The 21,586-nt window shown below is 53.1% G+C and overlaps 1 protein-coding gene across 1 annotated transcript in view; it reads right to left on the minus strand.

The window, feature by feature from the left end:
- The window catches only part of LOC105491281 (fatty acid 2-hydroxylase), a 63,821-nt gene that overhangs the window by 18,657 nt on the left and 23,578 nt on the right, over positions 1-21,586 (minus strand). The window contains exon 2 of the mRNA XM_011757515.3: positions 8,626-8,718. Within this exon, the coding sequence (XP_011755817.1) occupies positions 8,626-8,718 (93 nt within the window). The remainder of the gene's footprint in view (positions 1-8,625; positions 8,719-21,586) is intronic.

Consider the following 21,586-nt stretch of genomic DNA (forward strand, 5'->3'; position numbering starts at 1 on the left):
GTATTTTTAGTAGAGATGGGATTTCACTGTGTTGGCCAGGATAGCCTTGAACTCCTGACCTCAGGTGATCCTACCTGCCTCGGCCTCCCAAAGCGCTGGTATTACAGGCATGAGCCACCACACCTGGCCATCTCTGCCTTTTAATTGAAGCACTAAATCTATTTACATTTAATGTTGGCGTAGCTCTACTCTGGTTTTCTTTTCTCATTCTTTCCTTCTTTTTTTTTTTTTTTTTGAGACAGGGCTTGCTCTGTCACCCAGGCTGGAGTGCAGTGGCACGATCTTGGCTCACTACAGCCTTGACCTCTGGAGATCAAATATTCCTCCCGCCTCAGCCTTCCGAGTAGCTAGGATTACAGGTGGGCACCCCCATACCTGGCTGCTATTTTCTATTTGTCTCCTCTGTTCTTCCTTTGTCTTGTTTGAATGAAATATTTTACAATATTCCATACTATCTCCTCTATTGACCTTTCAGCTATGCTTTCGGTATTTTCCTTGCAGTTGTTGCTCTAAAGAGAATAATATACATCTGTAACTTACGACCATCTCTCTCAAATGAATCCCTTGGTCCTTTCCTTTTCTGAGACAGGAGCTTGCTCTGTTGCCCAAGTGAGAGTGTGGTGGCATGGCTATGGCTCACTGCAGCATCAACTTCCTAAGCTCAAGCGATCCTCCCACCTCAGATTCCCGAGTAGCTGGGACTACACGCTCACACCACCATGCCCAGTTAATTTTTTTTTTTTTTTTTTTTTTTAGAGACGAAGTATCACTATGTTGCATAGGCTGGTCTCGAATTCCTGGGCTCAAGGACTCAATTGATCCTCCTGCCTCAGCCTCCCAAAATGCTGGGCTTATAAGCATGAGCCACTGTGCCTGGCCAGCGCCCCTGGTTTTTCTATGTCCCACTTTTGCATGCTACACATGATAGAGCCTGCTATCCTGTGATTCAGTGTGCACTTTACACAGACGGAGCCATCTTGAACTATGATCTTTTCAAGCTATAGTACAGGGATATGGCCAGGGGGTCCCTCTCTCAGTCTAGCAGTGGTTTGGGCAAATTTTAATCTATTGATCCATTTTGTCTTTATTTTGTGAAGCAAGTAGAAAATGGCATAGGATTCTTTTCCTTTCTTTTTTCTTTTCTTTTTTTTTTTTTGAGATCGAGTCTCACTCTGTCACCCAGGCTGGAGTGGAGTGGCATGATCTCGACTCACTGCAACCTCTGCTTCCCCGGTTGAAGTGATTCTCCTGTCTCAGTCTCCTGAGTAGCTGGGACTACAGGTGTGTATCACCACACCTGGCTAATTGTTTTTGTATTTTTAGTAGAGATGGGGTTTCACCATGTTGGCTAGTTTGGTCTTGAACTCCTGGCTTCAGGTGATCTTGCCTCGGCCTCCCAAAGTGCTGGGATTACAGGTGTGAGCCACTGTGCCCAGCCGAAAATGGCATAGGATTCATACGTTGAATTCAGTTGAACCACAAGAAGAAATGTCTAGGTAAGGGACTTCAGCCTAGCTCTCACACCTGGATGTACAGGAAACAGAACAAAAGCACAGAGCTGGTGTGGAAACCGGAGCTAGACCGTGGAAGATGCGTTTACAGGTGTGGTGGGAACAGCCCCAGCACAGGGGTCTGTCGTTTGATTCACTTGATTTCAGTTACTCCCTGGGTAGACACAAGCACTGCAACCTGCACACATGGTGGACTTGTGCTCGAGAGTCAGCCCCAAGCTGCCTCTTGCCTGTCTGGGGCCGTGGAGGGCCTCACACCCGAGCTCTGTATCTAGTCTATGCTGTGTCTCCACAAGGAAGCCCTCCTGGGTGCCCAGGGAAGGTGCGCACTTCACTCTGGGGCTGAAGGACCACCCTGAAGGAATCCCAGGAAGGCGTCGCTCTCCCTTCTGTGAACACTCCCCTCAGTCATCAAAGGCCAACACCTGTAGTTCTACGACTGGGGCCTCAGTCCTGCTATTCCAGGCGAAGCCCCATGAACCTTCCAGAGAAGCTGAGAAATTCAGGCCCGCCAACCCTCGACCCAATTTATAGATCAGGATATTGAGGCCTGAGAGGTCAAGTGACTTTTGAGATAGGATTGGTTGGGCCTGAAGTGGAGGCCTCCCTCCCCCTTCCCCCAGCTTGTAGCAACCTCCATACAATTTCCCAAGAGCTGGGACTGGCACCCTGTGCACTTGACCTTGATTTAGGTGGTACATGCACTGATAGGGTGTCCTTTCTTAATCGTCTTCCAGTCCTGAGCACTGAAGGAGAAAGGCTCAGCTGGGTGCTGAGAGGTTGGAGACCTCTCACGTGCTGGTTGTTTTCAACATGGCAGCTGGCGGGACCTGGTTTTGAGAAGGGAAGACAACAGAAGATGACAGCTTGGGATCCAATGAGATGGGAAGCGATGCAAGACACATTTCACTTTCTGCTCTGCCTGACCAAACCATTGCCTTCGCTCATCGTCGTGGGGGTGGGCAGTGCCGCTGACACTGAGCAACTATCCCGCCTCCCGCCTGCCCCCACTCACCGCATTCGCCACCTTGGGGAGAAGCAGATTCTGGGCACACCATTCCCCAGGAAAGCATCCTGTGCCACCTGGCCCTGTGCAGCCTGGGAGGAGGGGTCCTGGGGAGGGGGATCCCGGAGGAAAGCAGGGAAGCCCCCTCCTGCCTGGGCACCACACCTTCCGCCCACCCTTTCTACCTGACCGAAGACCCCTCCTACTCCTGCCACATCAGTGGGTCTTTTCCTTCCGGCTCGTTCCCAGTCCTGGCCCCATTTACTCCTTTCTTCCCAAGGCTTGGGGGACAGAGGGAAGGCATGGGCACAGGTTTACGGGCTGTGTTCGTAGCTGGGGTGGGGAGAAGGGGAGATCACGCCACTGATGACGCCTCCACTTCCCAGGCATCTGGGGGCTCCCATGGCTCCCCCTACAGTAACAAGTCCCCTTTTACAGCAGTGGAACTGGACGCCAGAGAGGCATGTCCAGCACTCGGGGCCGCCCAGAGGAGGCTGGCCTGCATGGGCAACAGCACAGTTATGCCCGAAACTGCTCTGGAATGAGCAGCTCATTGGGGTGGAGGGATTTTTTGGTGATTCAAAGACCCGACCAATGGGCCGGGGCCCAGGAAGCAATGCAAGGGAGAGTGGATTTGGCCAAAGCACCTTGTGCCAACTGCGTGGGGTCCATGCCCCACCCGCCAGCCTGCTCTGTTCCCGCCTTAGAGAGACGGGGACGGCCTCTCCCAGGCTATGCCAGGAATGCGGCCCGCAGCAGCATGGGCAGGGGGAAAGGGCAGCCTGCTGCCCAGAAGGTGGGCGGAAGGGCGATGTGCCCGGGTAGGAGGGGGCCTTCCCCGTTTTCCTCCTCTCCATCCCCAGGACCCCTCCTCCGGGCAGCACAGGGCCAGGTGGCATAGGACGCTTTCTTGGGGAACGGTGTGCCCAGAATCTGCTTCTCCCCAAGGTGGCAAAGGTGGTGAGCGGGAGTAGGCGGTGGGTGGGGTAGCTGCTCAGGGTCAGCAGCACCGCCCACTCCCACAGCGATAAGCTAAGGCAATTGTTTGAAGAAATGTCCACCCAAACTCAGGGCACATCGCGGAGGGCAGCTTTCTGAGCAGAGAGGTGGAGGACGTGCTTCCAGACAGCCGGGGCCGCGGGACAGGAGTGGGGGCCAGTTTTCTGCAGCCCGGTCGCCGGTCCGCCGGGGCTCAGGCCTCACATCCCTATCCTTCATGAACCTTAATTCTGGGAGTTGGGGCCGATGATGACCTCCCTTGACAGATGAGAAGACAGGGTCAGATGTTCGGCTGCACGTGCTGTGGCAGGGCCTGGACGCGAGTGCCCCACTCACAGCCCAGGCTCGGCCAGGAGGCCTCCTGCCAGCCAGATCGGGACCCACGGCTGTGACTTCCTCGGCACAGAGGCTGTGAGGAAGCCCAGTGGCGCTCAGTGGGGGCAGCAAGGTGGGGCTTTTGGTGGCGTTGCCGGAGTGACTGCAGGCCCGTCCTGTGCGGTCTAACTGGGACAAGCTCGAGTCCACAGAGGTGGACTTGAGGTTCCGGATCACCTGCCTCCTCCCCCTGAGCCCTGTGACCCTCCCGTGACCCAGGGGATGTGAGGACAGGGAGGTGGCCTCAGGCTCATCCCACGAGGAATCAGGCAGTGGAGAGTGGACAGGGAGCAAAAATGCCAGAGCCGCAGGCAGAAAGGAAACACAGCTTGAGCGCTGGCAGAAAGCAGGCACGACCCTGCCCTTAGGGCTGAAGAGGAGTGAAGGGGACCTGCCCGGGGCTCCGCCCCAAAACCAGGTAGGGTGGTCTTCCCTTGCAGCACACTTTCTGATATCTCTTAGTACCTTCCACCAGATCCTCCAGATAATCCCACTCAATAATAAGATGCAGGGTTGCAATCCCAGCACCTTGGGAGGCCAAGGTGGGAGGATCACTGAGTCTGCGAGTTTCAGACCAGCCTGGGCAATATAGCGAGACCATATCTCTACAAAAAAATTTAAGAAAATTAGCCAGGCATGGTGGTATGCACCTGTAGTCCCAGCTACTTAGGAAGTTGAGGTGGGAGGATGGCTTGAGCCTGGGAGGATGGCTTGAGCCTAGGAGGTTGAGGCTGCAGTGAGCTACAATCTTGCCACTGTACTCCAGCCTGGGTGACAGAGTAAGACCCTGTCTCTAAAAAAATTAAAAAGATAGAGGGAAGAGCTTTCTCCATCATACTGGAACACCACGTGGCATCTCTTGCCACCCAGCCTGCCCTGTCTATGCCCTCCTAGGGTGTCCTCTAAGACCACAGAAGCAGAAGGCAGTGCCCAGCCCACCTGCCTGCTTTCTGCCTTGGGGTATTTTTTGAGCACCACTGAGCTCCTCTGAAGAGGGGCCAGGAGCTCTGGGCAAGGAGGCAGGCAGAGAGGAGACTTAGGGACCCTGAGCCCTGTAATGACAGTCTTGGGATGGCCCTTTGGATGTTGGGCCCTCCAGACCCCTACTCTGGCAGGGAGGGATTATAGAGAGAAAGGAGGCCCAAGGGCGCCCAAGGCAACTAGGCAGGCAGGGTGCCTGGAGGAGAGCCAGGCCAGTGCCCACAGTGCCGAGCCTGGTCCCCCTGTGACTGATCTGGGGGTCCTAAACAGGTAAAACACTATGGCCAATATCAATAGCCTTGCCAGGCCCTGGGGACCCTGGTGTCAGGGTGGTGTGTGTTATGCTGGGCAAGGGGCAGGGACAGGGAGTTTGGGGAGCTGACTACTGACACGCCTGCTGGATGGGTCTATCTGTCCCTTGAGGGAAGAGGGTGATCAGACCCATTGGCCAGCCCCAGAGGCTGGAAGGAAGCCGGTTATGCCAGCATCTGGCTTAGCCTGAGGAAGGATGGGGAAGAGGATGTGGCTGGCTTGGGAGACACCACTGGTATCTGCTCAGCTTCCCCCCCCCGCCACACCCTCTCCTACTCACGGGTCTTGGGGTCTTATTCATGGTCAGCTGTCAGGGTGGGAAGGTTCTACTACCTTGTGGAGGGGAGGGGCTGCTATCTGGGCTGCTAGTGTGCCCAGAGGTGACTTTGGGCGGGAGATGTAAGCTCTTCCTCATCAGTTAAATGAGGATAATTATAATCCTTATCCCTCGTGCTATCAGCAGGATTAAAGCAGATAACCGATAACACACTTAAAGCGGCTGGCACACAGTGAGGGCTCAGTACAAGGGGTGTGGATTCAGGGCTAACTCCGCTGCTGAGTGTCTGGGCAGGGAACTTCTGCAACCCCCTCAAATCACACCTGTTCTCTACGCTTCCCCAAAGGGAGGCTGGTCCCCAGGGCAGAAAGGGTGGAGAGGGCTCCCAAGGGAGGGCTCCGAAAAAGACATGGCGAAGTGGCAAAGGAGGCTGCTGGACCAGGGGGACAGGTGTGCCCAGGAGCTGAGAGTGGTGGGCAGCTCTGGCCACCTCACCTGGCTGTGTTCTAGAAACGGGGAGGGACGTGGAGGGTGAGAATCCACAGCCTGGCTTCCTGTCCCATAAGGAAGCCTGGGTCCTGCCTGGCTGGGTGACTGAAGGGATGATTTAGAAACTGTTCTGGTAAAATTCCACACAGAGCCCGAAAGTCAGACGATCCCGCACCTCTGAGCAGGGAGGGGCTCCAGGGTTTGCTTCCTGGCTCTTCTCGCTGTCTTTTCAGATCCTTCTAACTCTGCCCTGGCGCCATGGCCTAAGGTCCCCTCACTCTTCCCAGCATGGCCCACTCTGTCCCCACCTTCTAGGCCCAGGGAAACTGGATCCTGGGAGACCAGCACTCCAGTCTTCGGCAGCAAGCACAGTACCGAGCTTGGAGGCGAAGCCAGAAGGGTTAACACCGGCAAGCCCCTCTGCCCCAGGAGCAGGTGTGCAAATCCACCCCAGACCTGGGACCCTCGGCTGAGACAAAGCTGCCGCCTACACGGCCTCTGTCCCAGCTCCTCCATGTCCCGACCCAAAGACCCACCCCAGCACCCCCTGCCGGGGTCAGCAACAGATGGGGGGCTCAGGTTGGAGCGCTGGTGGCTCCCCCCGCCTCTCTGTTCCCACTAACGGAACTGGGATTGCCCGTGAGGTGAACGAGAGAGCAGCAGCACCCTTTTTTGGAAAGTCAAAAGTTAAAAGAAAAGAAAAAAGCAGAAAAGCACCCTCCACACTCGTGGGAAGCCCCGCTCCTTGTGCTGATTTTCTGGGGTGCTAAGGGGGGGTTCCCATGCACACCCGGGGGGGTGGGGGCTCCATCCAGAGTAGGCCTCCACATCCTCCTGGGCCCAGCCCTCACCCTGCTGTCTCAGCCCAGGGACACAGGAGGAAGGGGAGGAAGACTGAGTGTGTGGAGAGAGAGAATGAGAGAGAGGTGGGGAAGGTGAGTCAGGCTGCCTGGACGGCTGGCCCAGAGCCAAGCAGGGAGCAGGCCATGGGGGAGGAGGGGCCCCTTGTCCTCTTGGGTGTGGTCGTGGTGACAGAACAGGTGATGGTGGCACAGCCCAGGTTAATCCTCCCCTTGCCTCCTGCAGTGATGGGGCCGGGGTCCGCCCTGAACCACAGCTCGGGGAGACTGGGAGGAGCTGGCCGCAGAGCTGGCAACGTGGGCTGGATCTCCCGTCCCCAGCCAGCCTCAGACCCCAGCTCCTCCCTCCAGGACAGTTTTGTTCATGTCACTCCACCCTGAGGGCTGCCACATTTGTTCAGTCCCGGTCAGCTCTTTTCAGAATTCAAACCCTAAGCCAAGCTCACAGATGCCCCTCTCTACAGCTCCTTCCGGCACCATCCACTGGTCACTCAGGACAAGACCCTGAGCCAGGACATGCTGTAGCTCACCCTCTGGTCCCTCATCATTCTGCAAACTCTCCCCATTCCCCTGTGATCGCCCCCTGTTCCAGACTGAGGTCCTGACCCTGACAGCGTCCGGGGCCCAAGCTGGGGGTTGAGGCTCAGAAACCAGCTTGCCAGCTGTGTGGCCGGGCGGCCTTTCCTCCGGCTGGCCCCCATCTTCCCCTGGGTTCTGCACCTCTCAGGAGGGGACGTGGCACAGAACAACTTCTTTCGGCCTCTCTGGTTGGATCCCCCAGGCGCCTGTGCTGTGGGCGGATGGGTTCTCCCAGAGGCAGTTGTGATCTCATGTGACAGTTGGGATCTCCATGTTCCCAGCGTCAGGGCCAAGGGGGCCCAGCAGAGTCAGCTTTGTGGGGTCCCTGCCCCACTCTGCTCGCCTGTGTTCCTTGGGCATGCATCCCATGCCGCCTCCTGGGGTAATAACTGTTTATGGCTGTGGTGGGGAGGGGTTACTGTCCCCTCCACCAGGCTGTGAGCTCCCGCGGGGACGGGCCTGTCCTGTTTGTTTCTGTGTCTTTGAGGCCCAGCCTAGGCAGAGGGCACGCAGGGTAGGGGTTTATGGACATGCACATTTGTGTCTGTTCCTAAGCTGGAAAGAAATGGCACCAAACCCGGCTCCCTCCAGTGACCCCCCACCAGGCAACGCTGCTTCTCCCCCGCCACTGAGTGACTCCTTTTCCACCGTGACCGCTCAGCTCCTCCAGGGTTCACCTCACCGGTCTATGGGGTCTGCTCAGCCACAGCAAGGCACTGGCCTCTCAATGCCAAAAGAGGCTTATCCTAAGACTGCAGGCACCTCTGACTCCTCCCAAACACGGAGGATGGCTTTAGTGCTATCTCCTGCTGGACTCAGCAGGCTCCTGTGCCCTGCACTGGCCAATGTCGTTTCCAGATGATTGCAGGTGCCAGGGGCAGCTCTACCTTGCACCCTGGTCAAAGTGAGCATGTCTGGGCCTGCTAACCCTGTCACAGCCCCTTCTCAGCTACAGGGGTCCTGGTGGGAGAATTCTTCTTTTCCAGGGGTGTCTGGGATCTGGCTCCATGCTGAGACCTTGTCTGCTATTTTTCTGAACTTTCCACCAATGAGGCACACCCCTGCCTGAGTTTGCTGCCCCAGGTCACGCCTGTGGGCTGGGGACACCTGTTTCCCCTTCCCTTCTCCCCTGGGCACACGTCATGCCCACTCCCACCTTTGGCTCCACACACCCTCTCCCTCTCCTCATCCCCGCCAGCCCCCAGTCATCACCCCACTCCGTCCTATGCCAGGTACCTTGTCCCAATCCACCACTTTGAACCATGGTTCCATAGCAGGATCTGTCTTCTGAGTCTCCTCAAGGGCTACAGCCTCGTTCTCCATGGAGCCCTAGAAGGAGAACATACGAGAGGATTATACACAGTGTGTGAGGGAAGAGGGCAGAGCCCCAAGCTGCCCCGAGAAGAGGCAGCCAGGAGTGGTGAGAGCCCCATGGGTGGGGCAGGGTGGTGGAGATCAAGGACGTTGGGTCCTTCTGAAAACAGAGAGACCCTGATGTGAGCATTGTTATTCTCTGTGTTTTACATTTCCCTTAAAAAAAAAAAAAAAAAAACAACAAAAAAAACAATTTCCAGCCAGGCACAGTGGCTCACACCTGTAATCTCAGCACTTTGGGAGACCAAGGTGGGTGGATCACCTGAGGTCAGGAGTTTGAGACCAGCCTGGCCAACATGGTGAAAACTCATCTCTACTAAAAATACAAAAAAGTTCACCAGGCGTGGTGGTGTGCGCCTGTAATCCCAGCTACTCAGGAGGCTGAGGCAGGAGAATCGCTTGAATCTGGAAGACAGAGGTTGCAGTGAGCCGAGATCGTGCCACTTCACTCCAGCCTGGGCGACAGAGCGAGACTCCGTCTCAAAATAATAATAATAATAATAATAATAAAATTTCTGCATAAACAAAACAGGCAGAAAAATCTGGGAGAGGAAGTGAGCCAGCGGAGAGCCTGCAGGGAAAGGAGCTTGCTTAGTGGGAGCCTTCCGGGAAAGGGGTCCCTGCTAGTCCTCCCTCAGGTCCCTGGCAGGTCCCAGGCAAAGAGAGTACCAGGGTAGCACCCAGGGCACCTGGTGGGGCTCACGGGGCCACGCTGATGAGTCACAGGCTGTGGCTTCTAGGGCCACACGCCCACAAGAAAGAAAGGCAGCAGGGAGCGAGGGAGGCTGTCCCTGCAGCAACACCCAAGTGCCAGTCAGTCAGCAGCCACACGTGGGGTGGGATTGGCAGAGCAGTGCCCAAGTGGACTCAAGGTTAAATCGAACTCACAAAAAGGTAAAGTCAGAGGGAAATGGGATGTGCTCGGAAAAGCACACAGCCCCAGCCAGCTCTGATGTCACGCAGGGTGAGCCCAGAGCGAGAAGGGTGAGGCCAGAGCGAGCAGGCTGGCACGTAAAGTGAAACCCACACTTCCCCGTAGGAGGGGCGGAGAGAGAGCGCTCGCCTTCTCTGTGTCCTTGTGACTGAAGGAAGCCATGGTGCTGGTGGCCATGGCAGGGAGCTGGAAGTTGGGCGCTGGCCGGCGGCCAAGAGGCTACTGTCACGACTTGTACATTTTTGTTTCCAAACGGACCCAAGAGAACCTGATGCTGACAGTATTTGGCATTTTATGAGAAAATCCACATGTAACCTAAAAGTCGGCTTTTGTGGTCCTGTCTTAGTCTGTGTGTCTCAGCGTATTTAGTCTGTATCACCAAGCTAATACCTGAATTTTTTTATTTCTTTGAGACAGGCTCTTGTTCTGTCACTCAAGTTGGAGTGCAATGGCCCACTGCTACCTCTGCCTCCTGGGCCTAGGCCATCCTCCCACTTCAGCCTCCCAAGTAGCTGGAACTACAGGTGCACGTGACCACACCTGGCTAATTTTTGTATTTTTAATAGAGATGGGGTTTGGCCATATTGCCCAGACTGGTCTTGAACTCCTGACCTCACGTGATCCACCCACCTCGGCCTCCCAAAGTGCTGGGATTACAGGTGTGAGCCACCGCGCTGGGCCAACACCTGATTTAAAAAATACGTGTGTGTGTGTGTGTGTATCTATCTCATGCTCTCTTGAGTACAAAGAATAGTGGATTTTATAGCACATCATACATGGAAATACCTCAAATATCCAATAAAAAAGTCCTCCCTCTTCCCATGACAGCAGCTCAATAATCCTGTTCCTTCCAGTTCTATTTAACCTCAAAATACTCCAGGGCATGCCCTCTCCAATCCCTCCCCACCACCCTGCTCCAGTGAGCTATTGACTTCCTTCTTCCTGGGTAGTTTTCTCCAGGTCACTCAAGTCCTTCCTTGAGTAGGATGGTTGACTCCTTCTCTGTACCCCCAGTACCACTCACTGCAACCCCATTTGCCTCTCCTAGAAAACACAAGGCTCATCTGTTTTTTTGTTTTTTTTTTTTTTTTTTTTTTAAACGGAGTCTCATTCTGTCGCCCAGGCTGGAGTGCAGTGGCACCATCTCAGCTCACTGCAAGCTCCGCCTCCCAGGTTCATGCCATTCTCCTGCCTCAACCTCCCGAGTAGCTGGGACTATAGGCACCTACTACCACGCCTGGCTAATTTCTTTTTTGTATTTTTTTAGTAGAGACAGCGTTTCACCGTGTTAGCCAGGATGGTCTTGATCTCCTGACCAAGTGATCCGCCCGCCTCGGCCTCCCAAAGTGCTGGGATTACAGGCGTGAACCATCGCACCCAGCCACAAGGCTCACCTTAGCAGGGAAGGGCTTACCATACATAGTACTATTAATGTTTTTGTCTATACTACACTTTTCAGACTGCTCGGAGTGGTAGACACAGATCTCTTTTGGGTATATCCACCTGAACCACCACTGCAAGCAGAAGACAAGGCATTTAGGGAGTTGGTATTTCATGAGTGTTTACTATATGCTCAGCCGTCTAATCTTCCTAATAACTGCATGAAGTAGGCACAGTGCTTATTCCCATTCGGCACATGAAGGGACCTGCCCACGGGGCAGTCTCACAGCTAGTGAGGGGTCGAGCCAGCAGTGGGACCTTAGAATATTCTCTTTTTTTTTTTTTTTTTTTGAGACGGAGTCTCGCTTTGTGGCCCAGGCTGGAGTGCAGTGGCCAGATCTCAGCTCACTGCAAGCTCCGTCTCCTGGGTTTATGCCATTCTCCTGCCTCAGCCTCTCGAGTAGCTGGGACTACAGTTGCCCGCCACCTCGCCCGGCTAGTTTTTTGTATTTTTTAGTAGAGACGGGGTTTCACCGTGTTAGCCAGGATGGTCTCGATCTCCTGACCTCGTGATCCGCCCGTCTCGGCCTCCCAAAGTGCTGGGATTACAGGCTTGAGCCACCGCGCCCGGCCCAGAATATTCTCTTTACCACCACGATCTTCTTCTCCAATCATTCTAGCAACTGATCTATTCATTTTCCAACTTTATTTTTGAGACAGGGTCTCTTGCTCTGTCACCCAGGGCTGGAGTTCAGCGGAGTGATCTCGGCTCACTGCAACTTCCACCTCCTCGGCCCAAGTGATCCTCCCACCACAGCCTCCTGAGTAGCTGGGGCCACAGGCACACGCCACCACAGCAGGCTCATTTTTGTATTTTTTGTAGAGATAGGGTTTTGCTATGTTGCTCAGGCTGGTCTTACACTCCCATTCTCTAGTGATTTGCCTGCCTCGGCCTCCCAAAATGCTGGGATTACACGCATAAGCCAATGCACCCAGCCCATTTTCGAACTTTTAAAAAGTCATACTTTCCATCTGTGATTTTTACCCAGTTGGTATTTATAATTTCTTGCCTCCTGTTGTTTGTGAATGTTGGGGGTAATTATCTTTTTTTGTCCAGTGGTGTGATAGGTTCCAATAGGCAGGGACCTTGTGGATTTCTGTTTCCTGTTTTCAGACCCGTGCCTAGCCTGGGTCTTGCAAATACCAGATGCTCCACCCACATTTCCCCAGTGGGCTGTGTTTCAATGCTGGGTCTCTGCAAGCAGCCAACGTCTCCCAAGACTCCTGCCATGTGGTGGGCCTGGCTGTGGGGGCGAAGCCCTGAAACTCTGCAGGGCTCACACTCCTTGGGGATGTGAAACAAATGGAGTGGGTGTATCTGCCCACCCTGCCATGTGGTGGGGTGTCTGCCTGAGGGGGTGGGCCAGGACACAAAACATGAATCTTGCACTCTGGGCTGGATAGGGCAGTGCCCAGATAAAAGGATCAAAATTCCAACAATCTAAATCATAGATTCTCAGTGCCCTTTGGCCGAGTACATAGGAAAGGCATGAGCAGAATGAAAAATATATAAGACTGGTATGAGATTGCTAGTATTTTATTTTGCCAAATAAAAATATTTCAAGGGCAGGCATGGTAGCCAATGCCTGCAATCCCAGCACTTTGGGAGGCTGAGGTGGGAGGATTGCTTGAGGCCAGGAGTTTGAGACAAGCCTGGGCAACAAAATGAGACACTGTCTCTATCACAGAAAAAAAAAAGCCAGGCGTGGTGCTAGTGTGCACCTGTAGTCCTAGCTACTCAGGAGGCTAAGGGAGGAGGATCATTTGAGTCCAGGAGGTTGAGGCTATGAGTGAGCTATGATTGTGCCACTGCACTCCAGCCTGGGCAACAGAGTGAGACTTTGTCTCAAAAAAAAATTTTTTTTTTTAATTTACTATCAGCAACATTTCATAAACAAGAGGAAATTTCAATACCAAATATATAGGAAGTACATGTTGTCAGGATAACAGGCAGTTCTTTCCAAGGAAGGCAGTTGGCAACTTTATACTGACATTTACCAAAAAAGGTTCTATTTTATTATTTTTAAAATTATTTTCTTTTTATAGAGATAGGGTCTCACTATGTTGCCCAGTCTGATCTCGAACTCCTGTACTCCAGTGATCCTCCTGCCTCTGCCTCCCAAAGTGCTATGATTATTGCTGTGAGCCACCATACCCGGCCTCTATTTTAAAATATTTATTAATGCAGAACAATTATAACAACATTCTGTTTTTATGAGCATTAATTGCACATAACTGCTCTTTGGGCTCAAGATGGTTGATGTGGGGCTCGATGATCTATCCGTAACAGGAAGTAAACCAAATGTTCACCATGTCCTGGTTCTAAGGTTCTACTTCAAAAATTACAGAAATCCAGTTTCTTAGAGAGATGCTAAACAGAAACAGCCGTTGAAAGCTTCCTCATTCAACTGGAAGTATCCTGGGTGACATGAGGAAAGCAGAGGAGTCCCTGCTCTGTGGATTTCTGTCCTGCTCCTGAGAGCCTGGGGAAGGGCAGTGGGTCATACCCTGAGCGGCTCCATCCCCAGCACAGAGCGGCCAGGATTCTCTCTCCAGAATCCCTCTGAATCATGGACCAGAGCCAGTCAAGGGCTAGAAGAGGATGCACCCTCTCTATGGAGGCTGAGGAAAAGAAGGACAAAGGGGAAGGGGGTGGGCATGGCCTCTTCCTATCCTTCTCCTTCCTGCTTCTGCTCTAGGATCCTGGCGCCACCCCAGGGAGCAATGTCAGGACTGATATGCTTCTAGCAAATAAGCCCCAGACTGACTAAATAAGCAAGGTACTTTCTGGGTGGCTTCATCGGGACCACACCCCTCCCTGGCAGAAGCCCAGGTTCTTATCACAAGGTGGGACACACCTCCAACATGGGAGGAGACTCCAAGGAAAACCAGAGCCAGTGTCACACGGTGTCAGTAGCAGGAATACTCCTAGGTACAGGGACACGTCCTCCAGTGCATTGTTCATTGATTAATTTTCTCAAGTCTAGTTGTGAGATTCCAGGTCTAAAAACTCTCCCTCCACACAGCTAAGACAAAGACCCTCCTGAAGAAGGTCTCCCGTTCCCACCTGGGGGACACCAGGACTCCCGGAACTGAGTCCTGCCAGGAGCGGCTGTGCTGCACGCATGCCACACACGTTGATCTGGGCCACGTTTTCCAGACTCCCGCCCCAGTGTTTATTTTAGAGTTGAGCCAGCTCACCCTTGAATTCCACAGGTGAACACCATCCATGAATCACGAGTGTGTAGAGGTCATTCCTGGGAACTAGGGTACAACTCCAGCTTTAAAAGGCTTTTAGAAAAAGTTTCTTGGAAACTTTCACATTCATTATTTAAAAGGCTCTCCTGGTCCTGGAAGCAAGCCAAAGGGTGGTTTTTAAACACTTTAAAAACCAAAAAGTGCCTTAAATGAAGATATGTGTGCTTTTTTTTCCCCCAGTATTTGGAAATTATTCCAGATGATGCCTTTTTTCCAATATTTGGAAATTATTCCAGATTATGCCTTTTTTTTTTTTTTTTTTTTTTTTAAATCAAGGTCTCACTCTGTCACCCAGGCTGGAGTGCAGTGGCATGATCTTGGCTCAGTGCAGCCTCAACCTCCCAGGCTCAAGCAATCCTCACACCTCAGCCTCCCAAGTAGCTGGGATGATGGGTATTCACCATCATGCCCAGCTAATTTTTAAATTTTTTGTAGAGATGGGGTCTTGCTTTGTTGCTCAGGCTGCTCTTGAACTCCCACGTTCAAGCAATCCTCCCACCTCAGCCTCCCAAATAGCTGGGACCATAGGTGTGCACCACCATGTCCAGTGAATTTTTTATTTTTTATAGAGACAAGGTCTTGCTATGTTGCCCAGGTTGGTCTCAAACTCCTAAGCTCAAGCGATCTGCTCACTTTAGTCTCCCAGAGTTCTGGGATTACAGGTGTGAACCACCGCACCTGGCTGGTGATGCCTTTGAATTGGGTAGGTTTCAGTATTTGGTAAGGGAAGTGAAGAATTTTGTAGTTAGACTCACACTGGCTTTCACAGGAATGATCAGCACAAGTGTTGATGAGTGTGGCTTGACAGGGGGTGTCCAACCCATCTGTGTCAGGTCACAGCTTTCTTGTGCCCTGAGGCGGACAAGACTATCCCAGGGCAATAGTCTGGTGCTGAGAACGGAAGCCTTCATCCCAGTCCCTCCTGGCCTCTCTGCCTTGGGAAGGCAGGCAGGAGAGACAGCTCGACACTCTTGTGTTCAGGCCCAGGGCTGTTGAGTGGCGAGGGGGCACCTGGCTCTCCTGATACCGCATTTACCTGTTGATTGTATTCCAAGCTAGCCTGTAAGCCCTGTGCGGTAGAGACCCCACTCAATCTTGCTCACTGCTCACTCCCTAGTCCCCAGCACAGTCTTGGCCCGCCAATACCTGCTGAGTGATCCATTAGCGAGCAGGTGGATGGCTGGGTCGACTTTGAGAGCCCAGGCCTGGAAAGACCACCAATGTGTGGGGAGGGCAGGCAGGAAGAGAGCCGTCCACAGCCCATGTCTACTTGGAGAGAGAAGGATGGGCACAAGCAATGGCCAAGGTGCTCTGCCAAGGAGACGGGGTCGGCAGGCACTGCTCATTCCCAGCCGAGAGCCACTGGACATGCTGGGCAATGGAGGGTAGGGAGGGCACTTCAACCTCCTTAGATCCTTCCAGCCATAGTCCAAGGCCACACGAGAGAGAAGCCTTTGAGAAGTACCAACCCTCAATGCTCCCAGCACAACACCAATTCCTGGCTCATCACCAGGCATTATTTCCTCTCTGGTCAGCCCAAGCCACAAGGACAGCATCGAGTCACTGTCAATGGAATTTTTTTTTTTTTTTTTTTTTTTTTTTTTTTTTTTTTTTTTTTTGAGACAGAGTCTTGCTCTGTAGCCCTGACTAGAATGCAGTGGCACCATCTTGTCTCGCTGCAGCCTCCGCCTCCTCAGTTCAAGCGATTTTCCTGTCTCAGCCTCCTATGTAGCTGGGACTACAGGCATGTACCACCATGCTTGGCTACTTTTTTGTATTTTTAGCAGAGACAGAGTTTCACCATGTTGCCCAGGCTGGTCTTGAACTCGTGAGCTCAGGCAATCTGCCTGCCTCAGCCTTCTTGGGATTACAGGCATGAGCCATGGTGGTGCCTGGCCTGTCACTGCATCTTCGTATCAGGGAGGCTGCAGGGTATGAGGCAGACTACAGTGAAATAGAGGGGCCACGCCCTGTTATAATAGGGCAGCTCTGACTTAGGTCCAAGTCATAGGAAGATGGGGACCAAGGGTTGTCAGACCTTCTGATTTCTTTTCTTCTCTCTTTTTCTTTTCTTTTGACACAGAGTCTCACTCTGTTTCCCAGGCTGGAGTGGAGCGATGTGATCGTGGCTTGCTGCAGCCTTGAACTCCGGGGCTCAATTTTTATTTTTTTAATTTTTTAGTATCAAAGGGGGTCTCGCTATGTGGCCCAGGTTAGTCTCAACCTCCTAGCCTCAAACTCCTGGCCTCAGGTGATCCTCCTACCTTGGCTTCCTAAGGTGCTGGGATTACAGGCATAAGCCACTGCGCCTGGCCCCGATTTCTATGAAAAGCTGGAAAAATACATTTTTATGTAAAATCTCCAGATTTTAAAATGTGACTTGCATTTAAAACAAATGATGTGAGCCAAATCAACATGTATGGATATAAATGTGGCCCTTGGTGTGCCAGTTTGAAACTCCCAGGCAAGTTGCAGGCCTCCTGCTCCCTGGGATGCCCTGTCCACTGAAAAGGATGAGTAGGGACAGACGAGAGCAGGGGTTTTCTCCGCCCTGTCAATTCCTGGAACGGGGAATTCCAATGGGGAGCCTGGGGTATACCCTCATGGGGCAGGCGTTCAGGGCCAGTTGCACCAAGGCCCAGGTGGAGTCGGGGCAGGCAGGCGCCAAAGGGACCAGAGTCCCAGCAAGGTCTGATGAAGGGCAACCTCAGGCAGGGACTGGCTTTTAGAGAAAGCAGTAGGTCAGGGAGCAGAAGTGGGTGTTGGACCTGGTTTTTCCTGGTTCTCTTCACCTTACATCTAGAAAGGTGATAAAATTGGCCGGGCATGGTGGCTCATGCCTGTTATCCCAGTACTTTGGGAGGCCGAGGCAGGTGGATCACCTAAGGTCAGGAGTTTGAGACGAGCCTGGGCAACATGACAAAACCTCATCTCTATTAAAAATACAAAAACTAGCCAGGCATGGTGGCAGGCACCTGTAATCTCAGCTACTTGGGAGGCTGAGGCAGAAGAATCGCTTGAACTCAGAAAGTGGAGGTTGCAGTGAGCTGAGATCTTGCCACTGTACTCCAGCCTGGGTGACAGAGCAAGACTCCATCTCAAAATAAATAAATAAATAAGAAAGAAAGGTGACAAAATCTGTGAGGGGTAAGGAATCACAGTAGAGACTCAGGCCATGCACCAAGGGTGTTAGTTCCAGGGTCTCGCTTCCCAGTGTGGAGGTTGTGGGTTGAGCTATGCCAGTCCTCACAAAGATCTCTATGCTGAAGTTCAAACCCCCAGAGCCTCAGAATGTGACTTTCTTGGGAAACAAGGTCATTGCAGATGTAATTAGTTAAGATGACGTCATTCCAGTGGGCCTTATAAAAGGGGTGATTTGGGCACAGACACACGCGTGTGAAGATGGAGGGAGAGATGGGAGCAATGCCTCTCCAAGCCAAGTATTGTCAAGAGCAGCTGGCAGTCCCCAGCAGCTCAGGGGAGGGCTGGAACAGACTGTCCCTCAATGTCCTCAGAAGGAACCCACCCAGCCAACACCTTGCTCTCAGACTTCCGGCCTCCAGAGCTGTGAGACAATACATTTCTGTTGTTCAACCACCCAGTTTGTGATAGTTTGTTACAGGAGCCTAGAAAACCTGTAACAAGGCCTGAATCAGTTTCACCTGGGATCAAGACGGGTCACCAAAGGAAAGGGAATTCAAGAAGGAGAGGGGACAACCGAGGGAGGCATCCGAAGTGCTGAGGAGCCAGGAGTCTGCCCCTCACCCTAAGCTGAGGACGCGGCAGAAACCAGGATCCTTCAGTCAGCACAGCGTTGCCACCCGGCCCGCAGGGGCAGGCCACACAGATGGCCCCGGGGGACAGGCATTCAAGTAGGTCCGTTCCTAGCCCACTGCTGCCCACCTGCAGCCAGGGGCGGCCTTGTTCCCCTTCTTTAGGGCCTGAGAGGTCACTTCCTAGTTTTTCCCACATGGAAATGCTGCGCGTGGAGCAGTGGAGCAAACTGCTGCCCTCTTTAGTGCAAATCTTGTTCTATTCTGCACTTCCCCCATCCCCCAGGTGGCAGCTGGGACAGCCCTGCCACCTCCACCACAAGCACCTTCACCACGGCGCACATGCGGCGGCATCTCACCGGGACGGACACAACTCTCCCTGAGAGACTGGCAGGAGGCATTCCGCACACGGGGGAAACTGAGGCACAGGCGGCCCGAGTGACTTATTCAAGATCTCTCAAGTGACTGCTGGAGGGGCGGGGGGGGGGGCAGAGAGCAGCCCACTCCCAGGACTGTTCCCGGGAAGGCTCCCCACGTACCCTCCTTTCTCCCCTCCTGGAGGACTCCCTGGGAGGTCCCCAAGCCCCCAGCTTCCTCCAGGGTCCCAGACCCTGTCCTCCCTAGAGAGGGTTTGCTTGGACGGCGCACGGGGGAGAGAACAGAGAAGAACAACAGAACGTCTGCGCTCTGCACCACAAACAAACAAGTCCACCATAGAGGCAGCCTGAAAGGAGGCAGTGTGCGGCGGGCGGGGGCTGCGGGCGGGGGCGCAGGCATAAAGGCATGTTGTTCGGGAAAGCCGGGGCTGGGCACCGCGGGACGGACAGATGGCCTTTTATCCCACAGCCTGGGTTTTGCCTGAAAACCCCTTTTCTGAAAGGGAATGGTTGCCTCAGGCCTTGGGTCCAGCTGCCCCCACCCCATGGAGGCCCAGGGGGAAGGTGGGGGGTCCAGGTGTCGCAGCACCCCTGGGTGTTACATGGTCCCTGGCAGCTAGGAAGGGGCAGGCCCCAGAGGGAGATGATGGTGCCAAGGCTGTCCCGAGCCGTATCTGTATCTGCAGCGAGAGTCTTTCTTGGGGAGGAGGCTCTGGCGTTAACAAGCCCACCTCTGCGGCCCCCAGGGAGCAGTCTCCTTGGAGCTGGTGTTTTTTGGTGAAAGCTTTTGGCTGAAATGAAGGCAGCGGATCCGCTTGCTTCCATCTTTAATAAGCTGCCCTCTGCCTTTCTAGATCCAAACCTGGAGTCAGGACCGACCAGGAGCTGAGCTCTAGATGCCTGTGGTGGCCTAAGAAACCGTATCTGGCAAGTGACAAGGGTCAGAACCCCTGAAGCCCACCCACCCCTCGCCCTCCCCACAGTCATTGCAAGGCGATGGGCCCTGCAGGCCACTGTCCCAGTATTCATGGGAGCCAGAGGAAAGGAGGAAAGAAAACCAGCGGGAAACGTGTGCCTGAGCTGTGACCAACTCTCCAGCTCAGGTGTGTGGAGAAGGACAAAAAGACAGTCCTGGGTCCCGGGGCGTCGACTGTTCACCACAGACCCAGCATCCATTCTACTCGTGAAGTGGAGCCCCCTCTAATGCCACTGCCAGCAACCTCGACACCAGAAGCAGAAGCCAGCACAGGTGGGCAGGCAACCCAGGACGTGGGAAAAGGGGCAGAGGCTTGAAAAAATGAAATTACCACTGGGAACGCATTAGGATACCCCCCGTGGGTTTTCAAGCCACTAGCTCCATTTTTTACCAAATGTTGCCACTGACTGTTGGCAGCCACCGGGATCCTCAGCCCTCCAGTCTCTAACCTCCGATTAGGGCAAAGTTTCCAGGAATGCACTGAGTCAGGGAAACACGTGGGTTTTTCCAGTGAATGCGGGACCTGGGGATCTGGAGAGGCCCCCAGGGAAAGTCTCTGTGCTGGGAGCACAGCTGGAGGGGGCGTGGCCAGGGCTTGTCAGGGTAAACAAGAGGGGCTTTTGGAGGCTTCCCTGCTGGGTCCTTCCTTACAAAATCCTGTCCCTCGCTGCAGTGGTAAAATGGGAGAATCTGAGTTTCAACTCCAATGAGCAGCATCAACAGCTCGCAGGACATGAGTTCCTTAAAACGTGTCCTTTTGCAGACTTGCCGAGACCACTTCTGGACCGTACTCTCTCAAGACTGAGACCTCAAGCCACCTCAAGCAGGTTTACAGCATGTGCTATCCACAAGGCACCTAAAATATATTATCTCCTCACTGACCCAACTGGTATAATATAGCAAATTTCAGATCTATTGCATAACACTCCAATCTAAGAATTATCCTGTATTTTGCTATTTTTAAAAGGAGAATCAAGACTACTGATTTACAAACAACCTCATGTGCCATTATTCCAGAAACAATATTTCTAAATGTGTCTTTTATAATCTAATAATTTAAGAAAGAAAAATATTGTTCTTGGCACTGTTTACAAAATGGCAAATGATTATGCTACAAAAAACAATAAAAGTCACTGAACCGTTTTATTAAAAAACCCAAACGACAGCAGCAGCAGCAGCATCAACAACAAGACCCTCCCTCATACCTCCTACTTCTTTTTGCTGATTCAAGCGATTCCCTCTCCCCATGCCTGGCCATGCAGTCTCCTCCCTGTGCAGTTAAGGAGGTTTATGCTTGGAAAGATTGGCTGACTTGTCTCAGGTGGCATGGTGTGTTCTAGAAGACAAGTCCATTGGATTCAGGCCTGTGTTCTCTTTTTTTCCACTCTTTGTGTTTGTGTGCCTGTGTGTGTGTGTCTAAGAGACAGGGTCTTGCTCTGTCAGCAGGCTGGAGTGCAGTGGTGCAATCACGGCTCACTGCAACCTCAGCCTCCAGTTCCTGGCTCGAGCGATCCTTCCATCTCAGCCTCCTGAGTAGTTAGGACTATCGGCACATGCCACAATGGCCGGCTAATCTGCTACTTTTTTTTAAGAGATGAGGTCATGCTATGTTGCCCAGGCTGGTCTCAAACTCCTGGCCTTAGGGGATCCTTCTACCTCAGCTTCCCAAACTTCTGGGATTACAGGCATGAGCTACTCTGCCTGCTCCCACTGTACATTTCTTTCTGTTTGTTTTTTGAGACAGAGTCTCGCTCTGTCACCCAGGCCGGAGTGCAGTGGCACAATCTTGGCTCACTGCAACTCCCAGGTTCAAGCGATTCTCCTGCCTCAGTCTCCCGAGTAGCTGGGATTATAGGCACGCACCACCATGCCTGATTTTTTGTATTTTTAGCAGAGACAGAGTTTTACCATGTTGCCCAGGCTGGTCTTGAACTCCTGACCTCAGGTGACCCACCCGCCTTGGCCTCCCAAAGTGCTGGGATCACAGGTTTGAGCCACCGCACCCGGCCCCATCACACATTTCTTAAATTAGCGAAGTCTACACAGTGAATCCTAGAACTCATGA

This window comes from Macaca nemestrina, chromosome 18 (assembly GCF_043159975.1).
Source record: "Macaca nemestrina isolate mMacNem1 chromosome 18, mMacNem.hap1, whole genome shotgun sequence".
In the NCBI taxonomy this organism is placed as follows: Eukaryota; Metazoa; Chordata; class Mammalia; order Primates; family Cercopithecidae; genus Macaca; species Macaca nemestrina.